Consider the following 19,107-nt stretch of genomic DNA (forward strand, 5'->3'; position numbering starts at 1 on the left):
TGGACACTTTGAGTATCTTGTGATGCCCTTCGGCCTTTGTAACGCCCCTGCAACATTTCAACACCTTGCTAACGACATTTTCAGAGATTTGTTGGACCAGTTTGTGGTGATCTATTTGGACGATATACTAATCTTTTCTGACTCTCTACAGGAACATGAAATACATGTCAAGACTGTTTTAAGACGTCTGAAAGAGAACCATCTGTATATTAAGCCGGAGAAATGTGAGTTCCATCGTTCTGAGATACAGTTCTTAGGGTATATCATCTCTCCCCAGGGGCTGAACATGGAATCCGGTAAGATTCAGGCTATCCTTGACTGGCCGGTACCCAAGAACGTTAAGGAGGTCCAACGTTTTATTGGTTTTGCAAATTTCTACAGACGCTTCTTTCGAAATTTTTCTGATATTGTCCGTCCCATTACTTCCTTGACAAAGAAGGAAAAGCCCTTTAAGTGGTCATCACAGGCTCAAGAAGCTTTCGATCGGCTTAAGATCTGTTTCACCTCAGCACCACTGTTGATACACCCAGATCCAACACTTTCTTTCATTGTGGAGGTGGACGCTTCCGATAATGCTTTAGGGGCGATTCTCTCCCAAACAACTGGAGAGAAGGGTCTACTACATCCTTGTGCTTTATTTTCACGTAGACTAACCTCAGTAGAGAAGAATTACGACGTGGGAGACAAGGAATTGCTGGCCATTATTGCGGCTTTCAAAGAATGGAGACATCATCTGCAAGGAGCTGCACAACAGATCATAGTGCTAACTGACCATCGCAATTTAGAGTTCCTGAGATCCGCTAGATGTCTTTCTCCTCGTCAGGCTCGTTGGAACTTATTTTTAAACCAATTTAACTTTGTTATCTCGTACCGTCCAGGTTCTCGTAATGGGAAGGCTGATGCTTTATCCCGAATCCATGCTGCGGATTCCGTACCTGGAGCCCCGCCCAAGACCATTCTATCGGATGCCAATTTCATCGGAGTTATCCACGACCAGGACTTGTGGAAGGAGTGCAGGGAGGCTTATGACGGTGATGTATTTCTGGCCAACCCACCAGTGGATATTAATCTTGTCTTTAAGGGTGGCATGTGGTTCAGAGATCGACGTATCTACGTCCCTGAGGTCGTCCGTCTGCAGATCCTCAAGTTGGTACATGACTCCAAGTTGGCTGGTCACAGGGGGGTACAGAAGACACAAGAGTTCCTGAGCCGATTCTTCTGGTGGCCAACTTGCCTGAAGGATACCAAGGACTATGTGCTCTCTTGCGATGTATGTGCTCGTTACAAGACTCCTCATGTGGCACTTACGGGTCTTCTACAACCATTACCTGTTCTGTCTCGCCCTTGGGGGTCTATATCAATGGACTTTATCGTGGAGCTGCCCACATCGGGGGCATGAATACAATCATGGTGGTAGTTGTTCGCCTAACCAAAGCTGCCCATTTTGTTCCGTGCACCGGCCTCCCCTCAGCTAAAGATACAGTGAACTTGGTTTTACAGAATGTCTTTCGGTTACATGGGGTCTCGGATGAGATCATCTCTGACCGGGGAGTACAGTTCACTTCAAGATTCTGGAAGGGGTTTTGCTCTGCACTCAATATTAAGGTCTGTCTCTCTTCCGCTTACCATCCCCAGACTAATGGTCAGACTGAACGGACCAACCAGACGCTGGAACAATATCTAAGATGCTATGTCAGCCATCTCCAGGATGATTGGTTGGAGTTGCTGCCATTAGCCGAATTTTCATATAACAATTCTCAGAGCGCCTCCACTAAATTTACACCTTTCTTTGCCAATCTGGGTTATCATCTGTGTATCTTACCTAGGTCGCCAATTAATTCTCCGGTTCCGGCAGTGGAGGAAAGACTGACTGCGATGAGGCAAAATCTGGAAGTTCTGAAGGAATCCCTGACCACAGCTCAAGAACGTTATAAGAAATCGGCTGATAGATTCCGTAAACCTGCACCCATGTTCAAGGTAGGAGATTCCATGTGGTTAGCAACTAAGAATCTGAAGTTAAACGTTCCTTCACAGAAACTTGGACATAAATTCATTGGCCCTTTCAAGATCAACAGTATTGTGAGCTCTGTGGCCTGCCGGCTGAAGCTGCCTAGGAGTATGAAGGTACACCCAGTTTTTCATGTATCTTTACTAAAGCCTGTATCTCCTAATACCTTCCAGGGACGTGTTGTGCCACCTCCGCAGCCTGTGGTGATTGATGAGTAAGAACAATTTGTGGTGGAGGAAATTATTGATTCCAGGATTCGCAGGAATCGGCTCCAATATCTGATAAGATGGCAGGGATATTCCCCTGAGGAAGACTCTTGGGAACCTGTGGAAAACATCAATGCCCAACAGAAGATTTCTCGTTTTCATCGGAGATTCCCTGAGAAACCAGGTCCAGGATCGTCCTGAGGCCGCTTCTAAGGAGGGAGTAATGTCAGGGCTCTGAACATTTTTACCTTTTTGCATTACTGCCCTTTTCCAAGATGGTGTCCTTGGTCTCATGTGCATTGTGTCCTCCTGCTATAAAACTCCACCCCAGCCTTCAGTCTGTGCTTGAGTATTCTGCCTTGCATCCAGCTCCTGACCTCTGATTGCTCCCTGGCTATATACCGGCTCCTGTGAACCTGTGTGGTGATCCTGCTGCTCTGCTCTGAGTTCCTGCTGCATACTCCAGTTTCCAGAACTCTTCCTCTGCTGCTCGTGTTTCACTTCCATCTGCATTTGCTGGACATGTAAGCTGTTGCTGCTCTGCAAGAGCCTGAGACTATTTTTCAGGCCTCCCTGGTCAAGCTAAGATAAGATTTGAACTGCCTTTTAAGCTTACCTATCTGTGTCTGGACTGACAAGGATTTATTCATGCCAAGTATCCTCAAGAATAACTGTGCTTCATAGACTTTCTGCTTGATTGCATTTTTCTCTGAAGTTTCCTATAGACTGCTAAGCTGCTTCTTATATTTGCTCCAAGTGTTGTGGACTTGAGTTTCTTTCTGCATCTGTTGTATCACCGTGTGTTAATATAGACTTTACCACTTATAAAGCTGTGTCCTGTAGTCATCTTGTTCCACGCACAGAGTCTCCTGAGTTATCCCCTATAATTATTACAGTCAGAGTCCCTAACACTCCTAACATTCCCTATGCCTGTTCCGCACTGGGCGCCGATCAGGAACCTGTTGACTTAGCACACCCTACACCTATCCCTTGCTAGGGAGTTGGGTGGCGCAGGCACTGGCCCTACCGCTGTACTAATACACACTAAGGAAAAACACAAACAGGGAAACACCACTTAGCTTTACTCTGTTGCACTTGCTCCTGGCAACAGAGTCCACCACCAGAATGCAGCTCTCCTCCTGAATTGCTGCCACCAAGCTCTGTCAGAGCTACAAGGAAATCCCCTGTGACTCCTTCCACACCAGGGCTAAGACAGTGCTGCAAGGAACGCTCTCCAGCTCCTTCCTCCACCAAGGATGGTTGAAATGAACACTATCACCAACACTGATTGCAACACCTGTGACTCTTTTATAACAGAGCCAGAGCAATCACACCTGCATTATAATCATGTGCACTTAACTAAAGAAACAAGAGTGCAATGATGCTCACCACCACCGGGGGCAAACTTAGAAGAAACAACACCACAGTGCAATAATCCTAATGGCCACTGGGGGCAAAAACCAAACTTAAGCACAGCTTAAGAAAAAAGTGTGTGCTGTGAGGATTCTGAGGTCTGCGGTTACAGAGACTTTCACCAGAAGATTGGACAACACCTTCAAGAAGATATTTTTGACTTTGAATGTGTTTGGGTGATTGTCCTGCCACAGTAGAAGAACGGATCAAACCCAACAAAATCCAGGAAAGGACTTTGTCTTTAGTAATAAAATATAGCTTTTAATGAGCCATTTTAAAAAAGACAGTGACATACAAAAAGTTTTTCACCAATAATAGTATTGCACATAGCAGCATAATACACACAGTGCAGCGTTTAGGGCTCTACTGATCCGTTCTACTATCAGTATACCGGCTGCTCAGCCTTTTTTTCCATGTAAAATTTGAACTTGGGGGATATCTGCCTGAACAGGTGAGCTGACTCCTTTTTCTTGTTTACACCATTGTCCTGCCACAGGCACATTATAAAATTCAGATGTATACTGGCTAGTATTGTATGCCACCTGAGAACCTGCTTCTGGGGAATCTGAGCCCTCCAGTTTATGAGTTTGCTATTTTACCCCCTAACGCCCGCTACACCAAGGGCAAACACTGGCTATATTATACAGCTGGCATCTGCCTTTAACAGCAGTGATCAGAGCTAAGGTTACTTTGGTTATCCTTTAAAAAGCTACTGTCAATCATTGACAGCAGTGCTTAAGCAATGCGAACCTGCGAGGACATTTGCTCAAACACCCATTGGCCCTTCTGTGATGCATGTCTGTCAAATTAATTCTCTGTGATGTCCAGCCATAGCCTGGGCATCATAGGAGACTGTGAATTTTACAGCATTGATGTACTGTACATAGTACAAGCAACTAAAAGGTTACAGGTTCAAGGCAGCTAAGATGATAAAAAATGAAATGAAAAGCTAAAATAAAATGTAAAAATATAAAAGAATAAATAAAAAAACAACATAAAAATTAAAATTGCCCTTTTTTTACACAGTTAGAAGTAAAGAAATGTAAAAATTCTACAATATATACATATTTGGTGTCACAAGATTTAAAAAAGTCTGATCCATCAAAATATAAAACTAACTAACCCAATGGGTAATCGTTGTAAAAGGGAAAAAATCAAAACCCGAGAAATTAGGTTTTTCAGTAGCCTCAACACTGCAAAAATATTCAATAAGAAGTTGTATCTGCCCCAAAATGGTGTAAATAAAAACACCGTCATGCAACAACACATAGCCCCATTGACAGAGAAATAAAAAAATTTATGGGTCTTTGTTTTTAACAAAGTTTTAGCAAAAAAATTTAGCAAAAAAAAAAAAAGGGAGGAAAGAATGAAAATGAAGAAACAAAAGTTGGCTGCGTCCTTCGGTGTTAAAGGTTTTATGCTAAAATATGCGTACGGGCAACAGTGCTTCTAAATTAATGAGACCATGCATACCCACCTACCCATGTCCACGTTGCTATCCACTGGTTTACTTTGACTGCAAATGTCACAGCCCATGTACTGCACTTGTCATCTACAGCCAATCACTGGCCTCAGTGGTATACAGCAAGATATCAATGAGGCGAGTGATTGCTCAAGACGTCACATGCAGTGGACAGGCTGTGACATTTTCAGCCAAAGTAAAGAGTACACCGGTGAAGCACAGCAAGGACAGTGTGGGAAAGAGGAAAGTATAAATGATTTCATTATTTTAGCTGGATTATTGCAAGTGAGGCATTCAGTATAACTCAGACAACCTCTTTATACAATACACGATTAAACTAATCAGTCTTTAAATTACTGTTTAAATTGTTTATATCCGAAAGTCAGCATATTATACAGGTGCATCTCCCAAAATTAGAATATCATCAGAAAGTTAATTTATTTCAGTTCTTCAATACAAAAAGTGAAACGCATAAATTATATAGAGTCATTACAAACAGAGTGATCTATTTCAAGTGTTTATTTCTGTTAATGATGATGATTATGGTGTCACTATCCATTTCTGAATCTGTGTCAGAGTCTGGACTCTCTTTTATAAACCTTTTTCCTTTCTGGCCCTCGGGGGTTAATATGTGTTTTTAACCCGGTGGCCGCTGGTGTTACTACAACTGTAGTTGGTCGGCTGCTTAGTCCCAACCCCGGTGGCCGCTGGTGTTACTACATGTTTAGTTAGTCAGCAGGTGGTGACTACTCCCACTTCCCTTTATAAGGCCACCTGGTGCTGCAATTCACTGTTGGTAATACTGGTCATTTGCTTACAGCCTTGGTGAAGACTGGACCTACCTAGGGCAGAGGGGGTTCAACTTATCTGGAGCAGTGGTGTTGCTGCTGGATGCTGATCGGTTGCCTTTAGGCCCCGTCACACACAGCAGTCTCGCTAGCGAGATCGCTGATTTTGTGACGCCACAGTGATGTCACCAGCGAGATCGCTGTGTGTGACGGGGATCAGCGACCGCCCCCCCTGCCGGGTATCGCTGATCATGCACTATCGTGCACGGCCGTTTTTTGATCGCTGGTCTCCCGCTGGCCAGCGCGCTTCGCTGCGTGTGGCAGCGGGAGCCAACGATCAGCGAGGCTCCCAGCGCTCTAAGTAGGCGCTGTGAGCTGATCTCTAAGGTAAATATCAGGTTACTAAGCGGCGCGTGTCACTTAGTTACCCGATGTGTACCTTAGAAACCTGCGTGCTGGCAGCTCCCGGCGCGAGCACGCAGGTTTCTAAGGTACACATCGGGTAACTAAGTGACACGCGCCGCTTAGTAACCCGATATTTACCTTAGAAACCAGCGTCCTTGCTGGTGCTGATCGCTGGTGAAGCTGCCTGTTTGGCAGCTCACCAGCGATCATGTAGCGATGCACCAGCGATCCTGACAAGGTCGTATTGTTGTCGGGATCGCTGGTGCATCGTTTAGTGTAACAGGGCCTTTACTCTGCTGCTTGGAGCATTTGCAGCAGATAAAGCTAAGTTTTGTTTTTTAGTTGCTTTAACCCTGTTATGTCTGTTTTATCTTTTCCTTTTGTGTTATTGGTGCAGTTCACTTTATTCCCTATCTCACCTCCTGGGGAGGGGGTTGGGTGTTTAGCTCAGGGCTAGGAGATAGGGACAGGTCGGGGACTTGGGCCTCACTACCATCAAGTATACCCCAAGTTAAGGAAAGTCAGGGCATCTCCTTAGCCTGAGGGGCAGTTCAGGGGCCCAGCTTCCATGTCTCCTGTTTTCCCACTACTGCCCCGTGACATATGGCTTACAGCCAATGAAAACCCAAAAGTCATTGTCTCAGTAAATTAGAATACTTTATAACACCAGCTTGAAAAAATTATTGTAAAATCCGAAATGTTGGTCTACGGAAATGTATGTTCGGTAATTACACTCAATACTTGGTCGGAGATCCTTCTGCAGCAATTACCGCATCAATGTGGCGTGGCATGGAGGCGATCAGCCTGTGGTACTGCTGAAGTGTTATGGAAGCCCAGGTTGCTTTGATAGCAGCCTTCAGCTCGTCTGCATTGTTGGGTCTGGTGGCTCTCATCTACCTCTTGACAATACCCCATAGATTCTCTATGGGGTTAAGATCAGACGAGTTTACTGCCAATCAAGCACAGTGATACTGTTGTTTTTAAACCAGGTATTGGTACTTTGGGCAGTCTGGACAGGTGCCAAGTCCTGCTGGATAATGAAATTTCCATCTCCAAAAAGCTTGTCATCAGAGGGAAGCATGAAGAACTCTAAAATTTCCTGGTAGATGGCTGTGCTGACATTGGTCTTCATAAAACACAGTGGACCTACAAAAGCAGATGACATAGCTCCCCAAGCCATAACTGATTGTCGAAACTTCACATTAGACCTCAAGCAGCTTGAATTGTGTGCCTCTCTGCTCTTCCTCCAAAGTCTGGGACCTTGATTTCCAAGGTCTAGTGTGAAGTATCCACAATCAATGATGGTTTGATGGGAGCCATATCATCTGCTGGTATAGGTACACTGTGTTTTATCAAGACCAAAGTCAGTACAGCCATCTACCAGGAAATTCCCTCTGCCGATAAGCTTATTGGAGATGGAAATTTCATTCTCCAGCAGGACCTGGCACCTGTTCACACTGCCAAAAGTACCAATTCCTGGTTTAAAAACAACAGTATCACTGTGCTTGATTGGCCAGCAAACTTGTCTGACCTTAACCCCATAGAGAATATATGGAGTATTGTCAAGAGGAAGATGTTAGGCGTCGGGTTCCTGTTGCTGCACTGCAGGAATCCTGAGCCTTGCATTCGGCAGTCTCCCATTCCTCTCCGGCCGCAAAGGAGGCTGCTCAGACCAGCTCTGTGGGTTTGGTTGCTGCTGCCACCTCTGGTCCAGCTATAGCAACGCATGCTGGTCAGCAGCAAGCTACTCCAGGGACTAAGTCCTCCTTTCGGTCCACTGAGCATGCCCGTGGGACAATCTCTCATTGGAGATCGGAGGTCACATGCTCAGGTCGTTCTCCAGCTCGAATTGGACCATCAGAAAGATCCCGGAAGGACGCTGCTGTAAAAGGTTTGCATGGCCTCTCGGCCATGCGCTAATATAGAAAAAGCGCACGCAAAATCCTACTAGCGCACGGCCAGCGCACGGTCTGAGCACCCTATGCTAAAGATAGGGTGTGCAGATCACATGCAGCGTTGTGCGATACTAGGCGGAGTTTACTGGAGGGGGCGTGGCAGTGGGCAGGGCTTAGCAGCGCCATGCGCTGCGGGCAGAAACACTAGTCTGAAACTAGCCTTACAATCATTTTTTCAAGCTGGTGTTATAAAGTATTCTAATTTACTGAGATGACTTTTGGGTTTTCATTGGCTGCAAGCCATAATCATCAACATTAACAGAAATAAACACTTGAAATAGATCACTCTGCTTCTAATGATTCTATATAATATATGAGATTCACCTTTTGTATTGAAGAACTGAAATAAATTAAATTAACTTTTTGATGTTATTCTAATTTTGTGAGATGTACCTGAATATTATTATCATATTCATTATTTGTATTGATTTCAATATGTAGCTACAAACATTATCATAAAGTCTACCTTTGTTACGTGTAATTTATTTTCTTTTATTTTCAACAGAGTCATTGAGAACAACAAAATTAATCGGATCTCTCCACAGATATTCCAAGGATTAAATTCGCTCATACTGCTGTAAGTAACCCAAGTATAACTTTCATGAGACTCTCCTGATCCAGGCACATGTTTAGGAAACCCTGCTGCAAACCTCCTATTTGATCTTAACTGACAGGTTGGTCATTGATCTGCTCAACTGAAATCTTGCGCATCTGCTGTTTTATCCTGGGTTGGCATATGAGCAATACTGTTCTTGCTGTGGACAAGAGCAACAGAAAGATTCAGCTATCTATCATCCCTAGATTGCATGGCACATGTGTGAAATATCTGCACTTAAGAGAGTGAGTAGGACAATGCTGGAGCAGTCCATCTAGACTAAGGAGGATGTGTGGGCAAAGTTTATGTTAGAATCTGCTCAGTTTGTGACCATCTGCCATTTTCTTGTAGTGTTCTAGCTGCTGGTCTTTTTCCCCTGGTGCTGGGTTTGCCTTTGGTCAGGTGATTGTATCACCCTTTATTAGCATGCAACTGTCTCCCATTCCTTGCTGGACAACAGTGTTAATCCGCTTGAAGTCTGGCTGGGAGCCTTGCCTTGCTTTCTGTGTGTTTAATTAATGCAGTTCTGGAACCTCTGGTTCTGCTAGTCTTAAGGTACTGTCACACTTAGCGATGTACCAGCGATCCCGACCAGCGATATGACGTGGTCAGGATCGCTGGTACATCGCTAAGTGGTCGCTAGTGAGCTGCCACACAGGCAGATCTCACCAGCGACATCGCTGGGGACGGAGGTCGCTACTTACCTGTCACACCAGGCGATCCTGCGTCCTCCCGCCCGGCTCCATGCGTCGCTCGTTGTCACAGCAGGAAGCACTGCAGGAAGCTGACGACGAGAAACAGTCCTGGACGTTCTCGCGCGATCAGCAATAACCAGCGGGGGAGCGGGCTGTAGATAAGTATCAGACACATATACATTCAGGAGAACAGGAGTGATTGAATCCAAAAGGATTTATTTAATATCAAGCAAATTGCCAATTTATTAGTACAAAAGCATATAAAAATATATAACAATCATAGCACAGTTGCACATAGTATATGACGTCAAAAGCCAGGAGAAATATGTGGGGATAATCAACAAGGCACCATCATGCTAAAGCTCATTGTGAGGGTATGGCCCCTAAATGAAAACCCGCTATCTCTATAAAGTATTGTCAAAATCATAGCAGGTCAATATTAGTGGTAGGGCCTTGCATGCCGGAATGTCTCACGGTGTTCCACGTTTCATGATTCAAATGGTTCAAGAGAATTTCGAATTACTGAACGTATATCATGTGGTAGCACCAATGTTGTGTATTATGCTGTCTGCGGATGTCCTCTTATATATGTTGGCTTAACCTCTAGAGAACTCCGCGTAAGGATTCGCGAACACGTGCGTGACATTCTAGCGGCTAGGACAGTGACCGATCTTACTACCCTGTTCTCCTGAATGTATATGTATGCATGGAGTGGAACCATATATTATGGCAGACTATCAATACAAGGTACTGCCATTTATTCTTTATAAGGTATTGGGCTATTCTGTTGTACTAAGTATCCGACACAGCGATATCGCTAGCAATATCGCTATAACGTCACAAGTTATAGCGATATTACTAGCGATATCGCTTAGTGTGACAGTACCTTTAGTTTCTGTTTTAAGTTTGTTTCTGCAGCCTTATTTGTGTTTTCTGTTAGGAGGTGACCCGTTTTTGTACCCAGTCCTTATATCTTTCAGGGACCCCCTTCCCCCTATCTAGAGGTCTTCGCTTGAGATTAGCCTAGGATCGTCGGTGGGTCTATTCACTGGGAATGGGTCGCCCACTCCATCGTAGGGCATCAGCCTAGTCGCAGTGCAGGGTCATTTTTCCCCCTCCTACCCTAGTCCTGTGCTGCAGAACCGTAACAGTTTATCTATGAGCGCGCCTGAGCACTTTCTGCCTCAAGACCGCTGACTCGGCACTTGCAACCTCGTTAATATATAGGGAACCTTATGCCAAGTATATAAAAAACGAGTATCTTTATTTAAACATATGCATAAACAAAAATTATTAAAAAATGGGGGTAATACAAATACAAAAATTTACTGCATACAAAGGGTGTATATATACCGATTACATCAAGGGTTGAAGAATTTTATAAATCATTATGGCTTGCCTATTGTTTACAAGACATTAGTCTAAAGAGGTTATTCATAGAAGCTGCCTGAGACCAATATGAAGTAGTCTGTAAGGAGATGAGCCACATAAACAAAAAATAGAGAAGAGTACGGTAGATAGGCTGAGTAGGTCTTAATAGTAGATATTAAGAGTCAATGTTGCTCTTGTTCAATTTTTCTGCGTATGGGGGGATCTCGTGTAGAATGCACTGATAGATAAAGAGAATTAATTTCAACAGTTCAAATATTGATTATCTTAGAAAGAGTGCTCAAAAAATGTAATAACGTGCTTTAGTGCATAGGCATAGTGCATAATTAAATATAACTATGAGTATACTGCTACAGTCAAAATTTATGTAGGGAAAATACCTTTAAACATATAGCAGCACACCATGATAAGATTTTAGCAGCACAACACTTGGAGTAGCAGCACAATTACACTGAGAGTAGGCATACAAGTTAAATAGCAGCACAATATGAGGTAGATTTGCAAAGCAAGAGTACAAACCTGAGGATGCAGCACTGGGCCCTGACGAGCGTTAAATGTTAACCCCTTACTGGGAAGGTTCAGTGAAAAATAAAAATTCTCACCTTGCATCTCTCGTGGGGTATGCAGTGAACTTTATTGTTTATAAGGATTATCTTGTATATTATACCCTCCCACCATAGGTGGATATATCATTGATGCAACCAGTGTAGCCCCACAGGGGCCCAACAGTTGTGCGGTTCCAGTTCCACCTCCAAAGCAGCTTCTGTCACAAGCACAAAAAGGAGTACATTGTGATGACCTATTGGACTGTTGATGGGATCCTGCACAGGGGTCTGTTCTGTCTGTGTCTGCCCCTGCCTCCTACCACGACAGTACCTATGCACATTCCAGCACCCTTTGACACTAGTGAATGTGTTTTTGTGATAGTGAAGAATTTAGAATGTATAAAAAGAAAGTTAAAACCCTAATATCCAAATATATCGATTTCTTGAATATTAACTTCAATTGTGGTTGATCAAATAAATTCATTTAAAGGGAAACTGGCACCTACAAAAATGCTATTTACATGCAGGTATAGTGTTAATCTACAGTGTGACAAAATCACTGACAAAGTGCTTGAAGGAAGACATGTTTCACTGAGTGTTTTAGCTTCAGTGATTTGAAACCCAGAGATATGCTCTAGCACACTGTGTTGAGAGGGTTTAATCAGCCATTTTAAGGGCTGGGTTTTGTGGACAACCATTAAGCGGGTGGGAGGTGTCCACCTTATCTCCACCCCAGGGTGTGGTCTGGGGTTTAAATGGATGGCCTCTTGAGGTGTTCAGTGTGTCTGTAGAGGCTAACTACAGAGAAGTGTTTGTGCATGGGCTAATCTGAACCATGTGTTTTGCTAAATCCTGAGCGGGCAGATCACAGGGACCCTGCTTTATGATACCTCTTTGTTTTGCTTTCCTGTTTTTGCCTAACAAAAGGGCCATGTTTATTTTGACTTTGCTATCGTTTATGCTGCATATATGATAAACTACTGAAGATCTTAAAGAGACAATGTTCCCGTGTCTACCTCGTGAACTCCTGAGTGAGTCAATCTACCACAACAGGTAAATAGCGTTTTTGTAGGTGACGGGATCACTTTAATAAAAGGAATGGGATGTCTCTCATAAAATGAGATGCTGGGAAAAAGAACTTCAGTTTACAAAAAAAGATGAGACTAGAAGAGATCTTACCTGTATGTACTATCACAAACATGGTGAACAAACACAACTGCCACGTGATTTATTCATTGCAATAAAAGGATTATACACCAGGGATCATTCCTTACATTTGAAGGAGATATATCTATATACACTGCTCAAAAAAAATAAAGGGAACACTTAACCCCTTTCTGACATGAGACGTACTATCCCGTCCATGGTACCAGGGCCCATATGACCGGGGACGGGATAGTTCGTCTAAGCGATCAGAGGCGCTCCCAGGGGAGGCGCCGCTGATCGCGGCCTGGTGTCAGCTGATTATCACATCTGACACCCGGCACTATGTGTCAGGGGTGGTCACGGACCACCCCCGGCATGATAACCCCTGGCACACTGTGATCAAACATAATCGCAGTGTACCGGGGGATTAGGGAAGCATCGGCAGGGAGGGAACTCCCTCCGTTCTTCCTTGAGACCCTCGGAGCAGCGCGATGTGCTGCGCTGCTCTGAGGGCCTCCTTCCCTGCAGGCCCCTGGATCCAAGATGGCCACGGGGGCCTTCGGGAGTCTGCAGGGAAGCGGCTTCCTCAGTGCCTGCAGAGAGCAGGCACGGAGGAAGCCTGAGCAGCGCCTGTCAGATCGCTGATCTGTCACAGTGCTGTTCTAAGTGTCAGATCGCTGATCTGACACATTACAGTGATATCCCCACCCGAACAATAAAATAAAGTAAAAGAAAGCGTAAAAATAATTTATAAAAAATCCCTAAGTAAATTTAAAAAATATATATATTTCCTAATCAATTCATTTTTTGGAAATAAAAAAAACAATGAAAGTACACATATTTAGTATTGTCGCGTCCGTAACGCGACCCACCCTATAAAACTGCCCCACTAGTTAACCCCTTTAGTGAACCCCTTAAAAATTAAAAAGAAAAAACAAAGAAAAAACAATGCTTTATCATCATACTGCTGAACAAAAAGTGCAATAACACGCGATCAAAAAGACGGCTATAAATAACCATGGTACCGCTGAAAACGTCATCTTGTCACGCAAAAAACTAGCCACCACACAGCATCATCAGCGAAAAAATAAAAAAGTTATAGCTCACAAAATAAAGTGATGCAAAAATAATCATTTTTTAAATAAAATTGTTTTCATTGCATAAAAACGCCAAAACATAAAAAAAGACAAATGAGGTATCGCTGTAATCGTACTGAGCCAAAGAATAAAACCACTTTATCAATTTTACCGGGTGCACCCCCCAAAAGAAATTCATGAAATGCTGGTTTTTGTTCATTCTGTGTCCCAAAAATCGGAATAAAAAGCGATCAAAAAATGTCACGTGCCCGAAAATTGTATCAAAACATCAACTCGTCCAGCAAAAAATAAGACCTCACATGACTCAGTGGGTCAAAATATGGAAAAATTATAGCTCTCAATATGTGGTGATGCAAAAACTATTTTTACAATAAAAAGCGTCTTTTAGCGTGTGACAGCTGCCAAATATATAAAACGCCATAAATAGTAAATCAAACCCCCCGTTATCACCCCCTTAGGAAAAAAGAATAAAATTAAAAAAAATGTATTTATTTCCATTTTCCCATTAGGGCTAGAGTTTGGGTTAGAGTTAGGGCTAGGGTTAGGGTTAGAGGAATGGAAATTACAATGTACAACATTCAAAAAAGGCTGGTTGCCTATTTATTGGAAAATGGTAATTAAGGTTATAATTTAGAAATGAATTACAGATAACAAAATTTTCCACAAGGCAAAGTGACAAAAATTGGACAAAGGGTTTGATTTTTGCTTTCCTGCAAGTCAATTATGTATAAAAACATTCATCTAAATGGAGTGTAAAATGCTATTAATCACTCTATCTTCCAGAGTCATGCTTAACAACTTCTTGGGTCGGCTGCCAGATAAACCTCTTTGTCAATTCATGCCAAAGCTAAACTGGCTGTAAGTATGATTTCAAGTACGAAGAAAAGGAAACACATTATAAATGTTGAGTGCTATTATTCTATCTATGAAGTTTACACTGGTGGCAACAAGTGTTTAAAAAACAAATTGCTGTGCTCGGACATTTTTATCTGATCATCAGAGGTGGCAGCAAAATGAAGAGAGGGTATAGGCAGCCCCTTATTGCCATACATCGGCAGCTGGCTAATAGATGGGATTGCCGTATTGGAAAACCCCCGGCCACACCATCAATAAACCTAATAAAGCATGCGAAAAGGGATTGTTCTGGAGAAATACCTAGTTTCCTACATAGAAATGTTTTTCCAGGTCTTTACTGCAACCATCTTCAGTAGCTGTTTATTTGTTGGTCTTTAGTTAAAGGAAAATTTTAATGTCGGATAACACTGTTTATCTGCAGATATTTAATTAACCTGCAGCCTACTAGCATAAAAATTGTACCCAGCCACCATATTGAAAGCGCAGCTCCAGGTTAATAATGAACTTTCAGTCACTGCTCACTATTCTGTAAGGACAACCGACACTGACTGCCATCCAGCTCAGCAGTGCACCAGTGCAGAGCTGGCTGTCAGTCAAGTGGCCACGGCATGCTTAGAGCCACTGATCACAGTGCTGTGCACGGTGACTGTAGTCACACCGTGACACCTGCATGGCTGACAACCAGAAGCTCCCAGGAAGTATAAAGTTCATTTTTATCCCACTAGTTGCACTTTATTCATTTGCATTTTTTTTCAAAATGCTTACTTTTTTCTGCCACTAACCTTATAGTAAACATAGGACTGCTTAATTACTTTTCCTTCATATTTACTAGAGTTAAGATGAACAGTTATAATAGTATTTATATTTTAGTTTTCATAAGGCATGTACTGTGGGCAGTAAAACATTAGTTTTTTTAAATTATTTTCTTGTTTTTTTTACACTTTATTTGGTTTTTACATCTTGTTTTCACCACTATTACTTGTTCCCACTTTCCTTTGATCAGTTCATAGGCACGGCAGTAATGTCTCGCAGAGTTTGCCTGTCAGAGTCAGGGTATGTGCACACAAGGTCTTTTTTTTTTGGCAGATTCCACCTGAAAGAGCTGTAAAAAGCACAAAAAAGAATTAAATGCCTTGCAGTCATGTTCTATCTTTTCTCACTACTTTTAACTGCTTCCTCTGCAGACGACCTCACATGGCTGTCATGGCTGGCTCCTGTTTGCCGCTGTTGCTCAGTACTGTACTGCAGACAAGAGGTATAAGGCCATGTGCACACATTGACTATTTGGTCAGTATTTTACCTCAGTATTTGTAAGCCAAAACCAGGAGTGGAACAGTCAGAGGAAAAGTATAATAGAAACACGTCACCACTTCTGTATTTATCACCCACTCCTGGTTTTAGCTTACAAATACTTAGGTAAAATACTGACCAAATAGTCAATGTTTGTACGTGGCCTAACAATGCACTGAGCTCTTGACCACATCAAGGGAGCACCGAAGCCCCCTCATTTGCATATTTTTTTAAGGAAACTAAACCACTTAAATCTATATTATATGTGTGATTTTTATAGGCCCCAAGTACCCTACATATCTAATATTAGTGGTTCAGTTTTGTGCACATCTGAAAAGAAGGAAAAAGCAGAACAGAGACCAGACAGAGTTCACACATTGCACACTGTCACAATTCAGCAGTCTGCAGTCATATAGAGTGAATGCAAATTTCTCTTCTACAGCCCAGAAAATCCATTTAATTCTTTGTCTTATACAGTTTATTGTGAATTTTATGTTACAGGGATTTTGAAGGAAATTATATCCCCAGTTTGAAGAACACAACATTCAGTTCCTGCACTACATTAACTGTTCTGTAAGTATTTGTCTCAGCTTTTAAAACATAGATAGATACAATGCCTCCTGAGTGTTGTGAAGGGTTGACGCACTTGGCTGCTTGCGCAGATAGACTCAGGAACGCCTCTTGAGGTAAATCACCTGCTGGTTTATTAAAGCACAGTATAAACCGTAGCAGGGTTGTATAAAGTAAGCGTGGCCTTTCTGGCCTAATTGCAAAACAAAAAAAAGATAAAGTCCAAAAGAGTCCTTTCCCTGCAGGTCACCCTCAGAGTCCTCAGCTGCTCCTGGAGCCACGTAGGAGTTCCTCCTCTCACAAGACACAACTCCCACTGACTCTCATGTGCAGCTATTTAACCTAGACCATGTGATGATCACATGTCTGTGACATCATCACAGGTCCTGTCAGGACTGCAGGTGGAGTTATGGTGGACATCCTCCCACCCGTTCTATGAATGTCCACCAAAAACCAGCCCATATAACTCTAACTTAACCCTCTCAAAACATAGTGTGCTGGAGGAAAATATCCTGGTTTCACATCACTGATGCCATTTTGCGCAGTGACACATATCTCCCCTCATGCACTGTGCTATTGACCCTGTCACAGTGTACAGCACAAATGTCACGACTAGAGTTGAGCGACTTTTGGTTTTTTAGGGTCGCGTTTCATTTCGTGAAACCCGACTTTTCCAAAAGTCGGGTCGAGCAAGATCGTCCGATTATAGGGAAAAGTCGGGGTCGTCCCGAAACACGAAACCCAATGTAAGTCAATGGGGAATAAAAGTCGGCAGTGAGAGGAGGACAGGAAACACACCTACAGTGCCCATTTGAATGCCAAAAGCATCAATTCTTCTTACTTAAGCTTGTCAACCTTAATTAACTTCATAATACAAGTTACGCACTGAAAAATGGTGGTTATTTGGCTAAAGTTGTGGGGGGGGAGGGCTGGCTGCAGGTTTTCATGTGCCCTGGGCGAAAGAGCGCCCCTTTAACACATACCACAACTCATCATGCTCCGATACGGCAGATAAATAGCGGTATAGTACAATAAAAAATACCTCACTTTTTACATCTCATGACGAGGCCCATCTATTTCTCCATACAGAATCATTGGTCCCATATAATGTTTGAAACAGTATATGATGAGCTCCACATAATGCTACAGTATATGTTGGTCCCCATGGATGAAGCTCCACTGTCTTATGGGCCCAAATAATGCTCCAAACATAATGGGCCCCATTTCTAATGCTCTAGTGTATAATGGGCCCTGTAAATGCTGCTCCAGTGTCTGATGTCCACCTTTGGAATGTTCCAGTGTATGGTGGGCCCCATCTATCATTCTCCAGAGTATAGTGCTCCCCAAAAATTGCTGTCCCAACATTGAAAACAATCAAATAAGTCTCCTCGCTAGGGAATCCCTGTACTTGTCTGGACAGGTGCTGTAGCTTGCTTAACAGCTCGCCAGCCGTTCTCACACCCAGTATGGATTGCACGTGATTGCACAAAGGTTAGAAAGGGTACCGTATCCCTGGATAACATGTATGGATAGCGTACACATTCAAAATATATGTCTCAGGAGGCAGGCTCAGACGGTGTTAGGCCCAGTATGGATTGCACGTGATTGCACAAAGGTTAGAAAGGGTACCGTATCCCTGGATAACATGTATGGATAGCGTACACATTCAAAATATATGTCTATACAGCATGAGGCAGGCTCAGACGGTGTTAGGCCCAGTATGGATTGCACGTGATTGCACAAAGGTTAGAAAGGGTACCGTATCCCTGGATAACATGTATGGATAGCGTACACATTCAAAATATATGTCTCAGGAGGCAGGCTCAGACGGTGTTAGGCCCAGTATGGATTGCACGTGATTGCACAAAGGTTAGAAAGGGTACCGTATCCCTGGATAACATGTATGGATAGCGTACACATTCAAAATATATGTCTATACAGCATGAGGCAGGCTCAGACGGTGTTAGGCCCAGTATGGATTGCACGTGATTGCACAAAGGTTAGAAAGGGTACCGTATCCCTGGATAACATGTATGGATAGCGTACACATTCAAAATATATGTCTATACAGCATGAGGCAGGCTCAGACGGTGTTAGGCCCAGTATGGATTGCACGTGATTGCACAAAGGTTAGAAAGGGTACCGTATCCCTGGATAACATGTATGGATAGCGTACACATTCAAAATATATGTCTCAGGAGGCAGGCTCAGACGGTGTTAGGCCCAGTATGGATTTGACGGCCCAGATTACACAGCGGAGGAGCAGGGAGAGGTAAAGATTGCAAATGCTGGGGCCCTGCCCAAGCAAGGGGGGCCCACTCGTGGGCGTCGGTACTGGCACTGGGCCCCTCATAGTACAGCGGTGTGTCTGACGGCAGGTGTGCACCACCACCGACAGAGACACTTGATTGCACTATGAGGGACCCTGTGCCAGTGCCCGCGCCCAAGAGTCGGCCTACCCACCTGTCCAGGGCAACGGCACTCGCACGGTGTCGTGCGCTAGGTGTTGACCCCGGCCATGGGGGGGGAGGCAGCACAGTTAGGGAGTTTTAGAAAGTGGCATATGTTGATGTTGGACATTCAGCTGATGCAAAAGGCGAAATAAGTGAAGTACCAGGAAGAGGTGGACCAAAGCAAGCCATTTTTCTGTCACCCTATGTGTCATCAGGGGAAGGTGGGACAAAATCC

General features: G+C 43.5%; 1 protein-coding gene across 2 annotated transcripts in view; it reads left to right on the top strand.

Moving 5' to 3' along the window:
- RXFP1 (relaxin family peptide receptor 1) overlaps positions 1 to 19,107 on the top strand; it is a 548,429-nt gene that overhangs the window by 441,476 nt on the left and 87,846 nt on the right. For both annotated transcript variants that reach the window (XM_073576626.1, XM_073576616.1), the window contains exons 8-10: positions 8,743 to 8,814; positions 14,488 to 14,562; positions 16,351 to 16,422. In XM_073576626.1, the coding sequence (XP_073432727.1) occupies positions 8,743 to 8,814; positions 14,488 to 14,562; positions 16,351 to 16,422 (219 nt within the window). The remainder of the gene's footprint in view (positions 1 to 8,742; positions 8,815 to 14,487; positions 14,563 to 16,350; positions 16,423 to 19,107) is intronic.

The sequence above is a fragment of the Dendrobates tinctorius genome, unplaced genomic scaffold, assembly GCF_039654945.1.
Source record: "Dendrobates tinctorius isolate UK_male_01 unplaced genomic scaffold, ASM3965494v1 ptg000008l, whole genome shotgun sequence".
Taxonomy (NCBI): domain Eukaryota; kingdom Metazoa; phylum Chordata; class Amphibia; order Anura; family Dendrobatidae; genus Dendrobates; species Dendrobates tinctorius.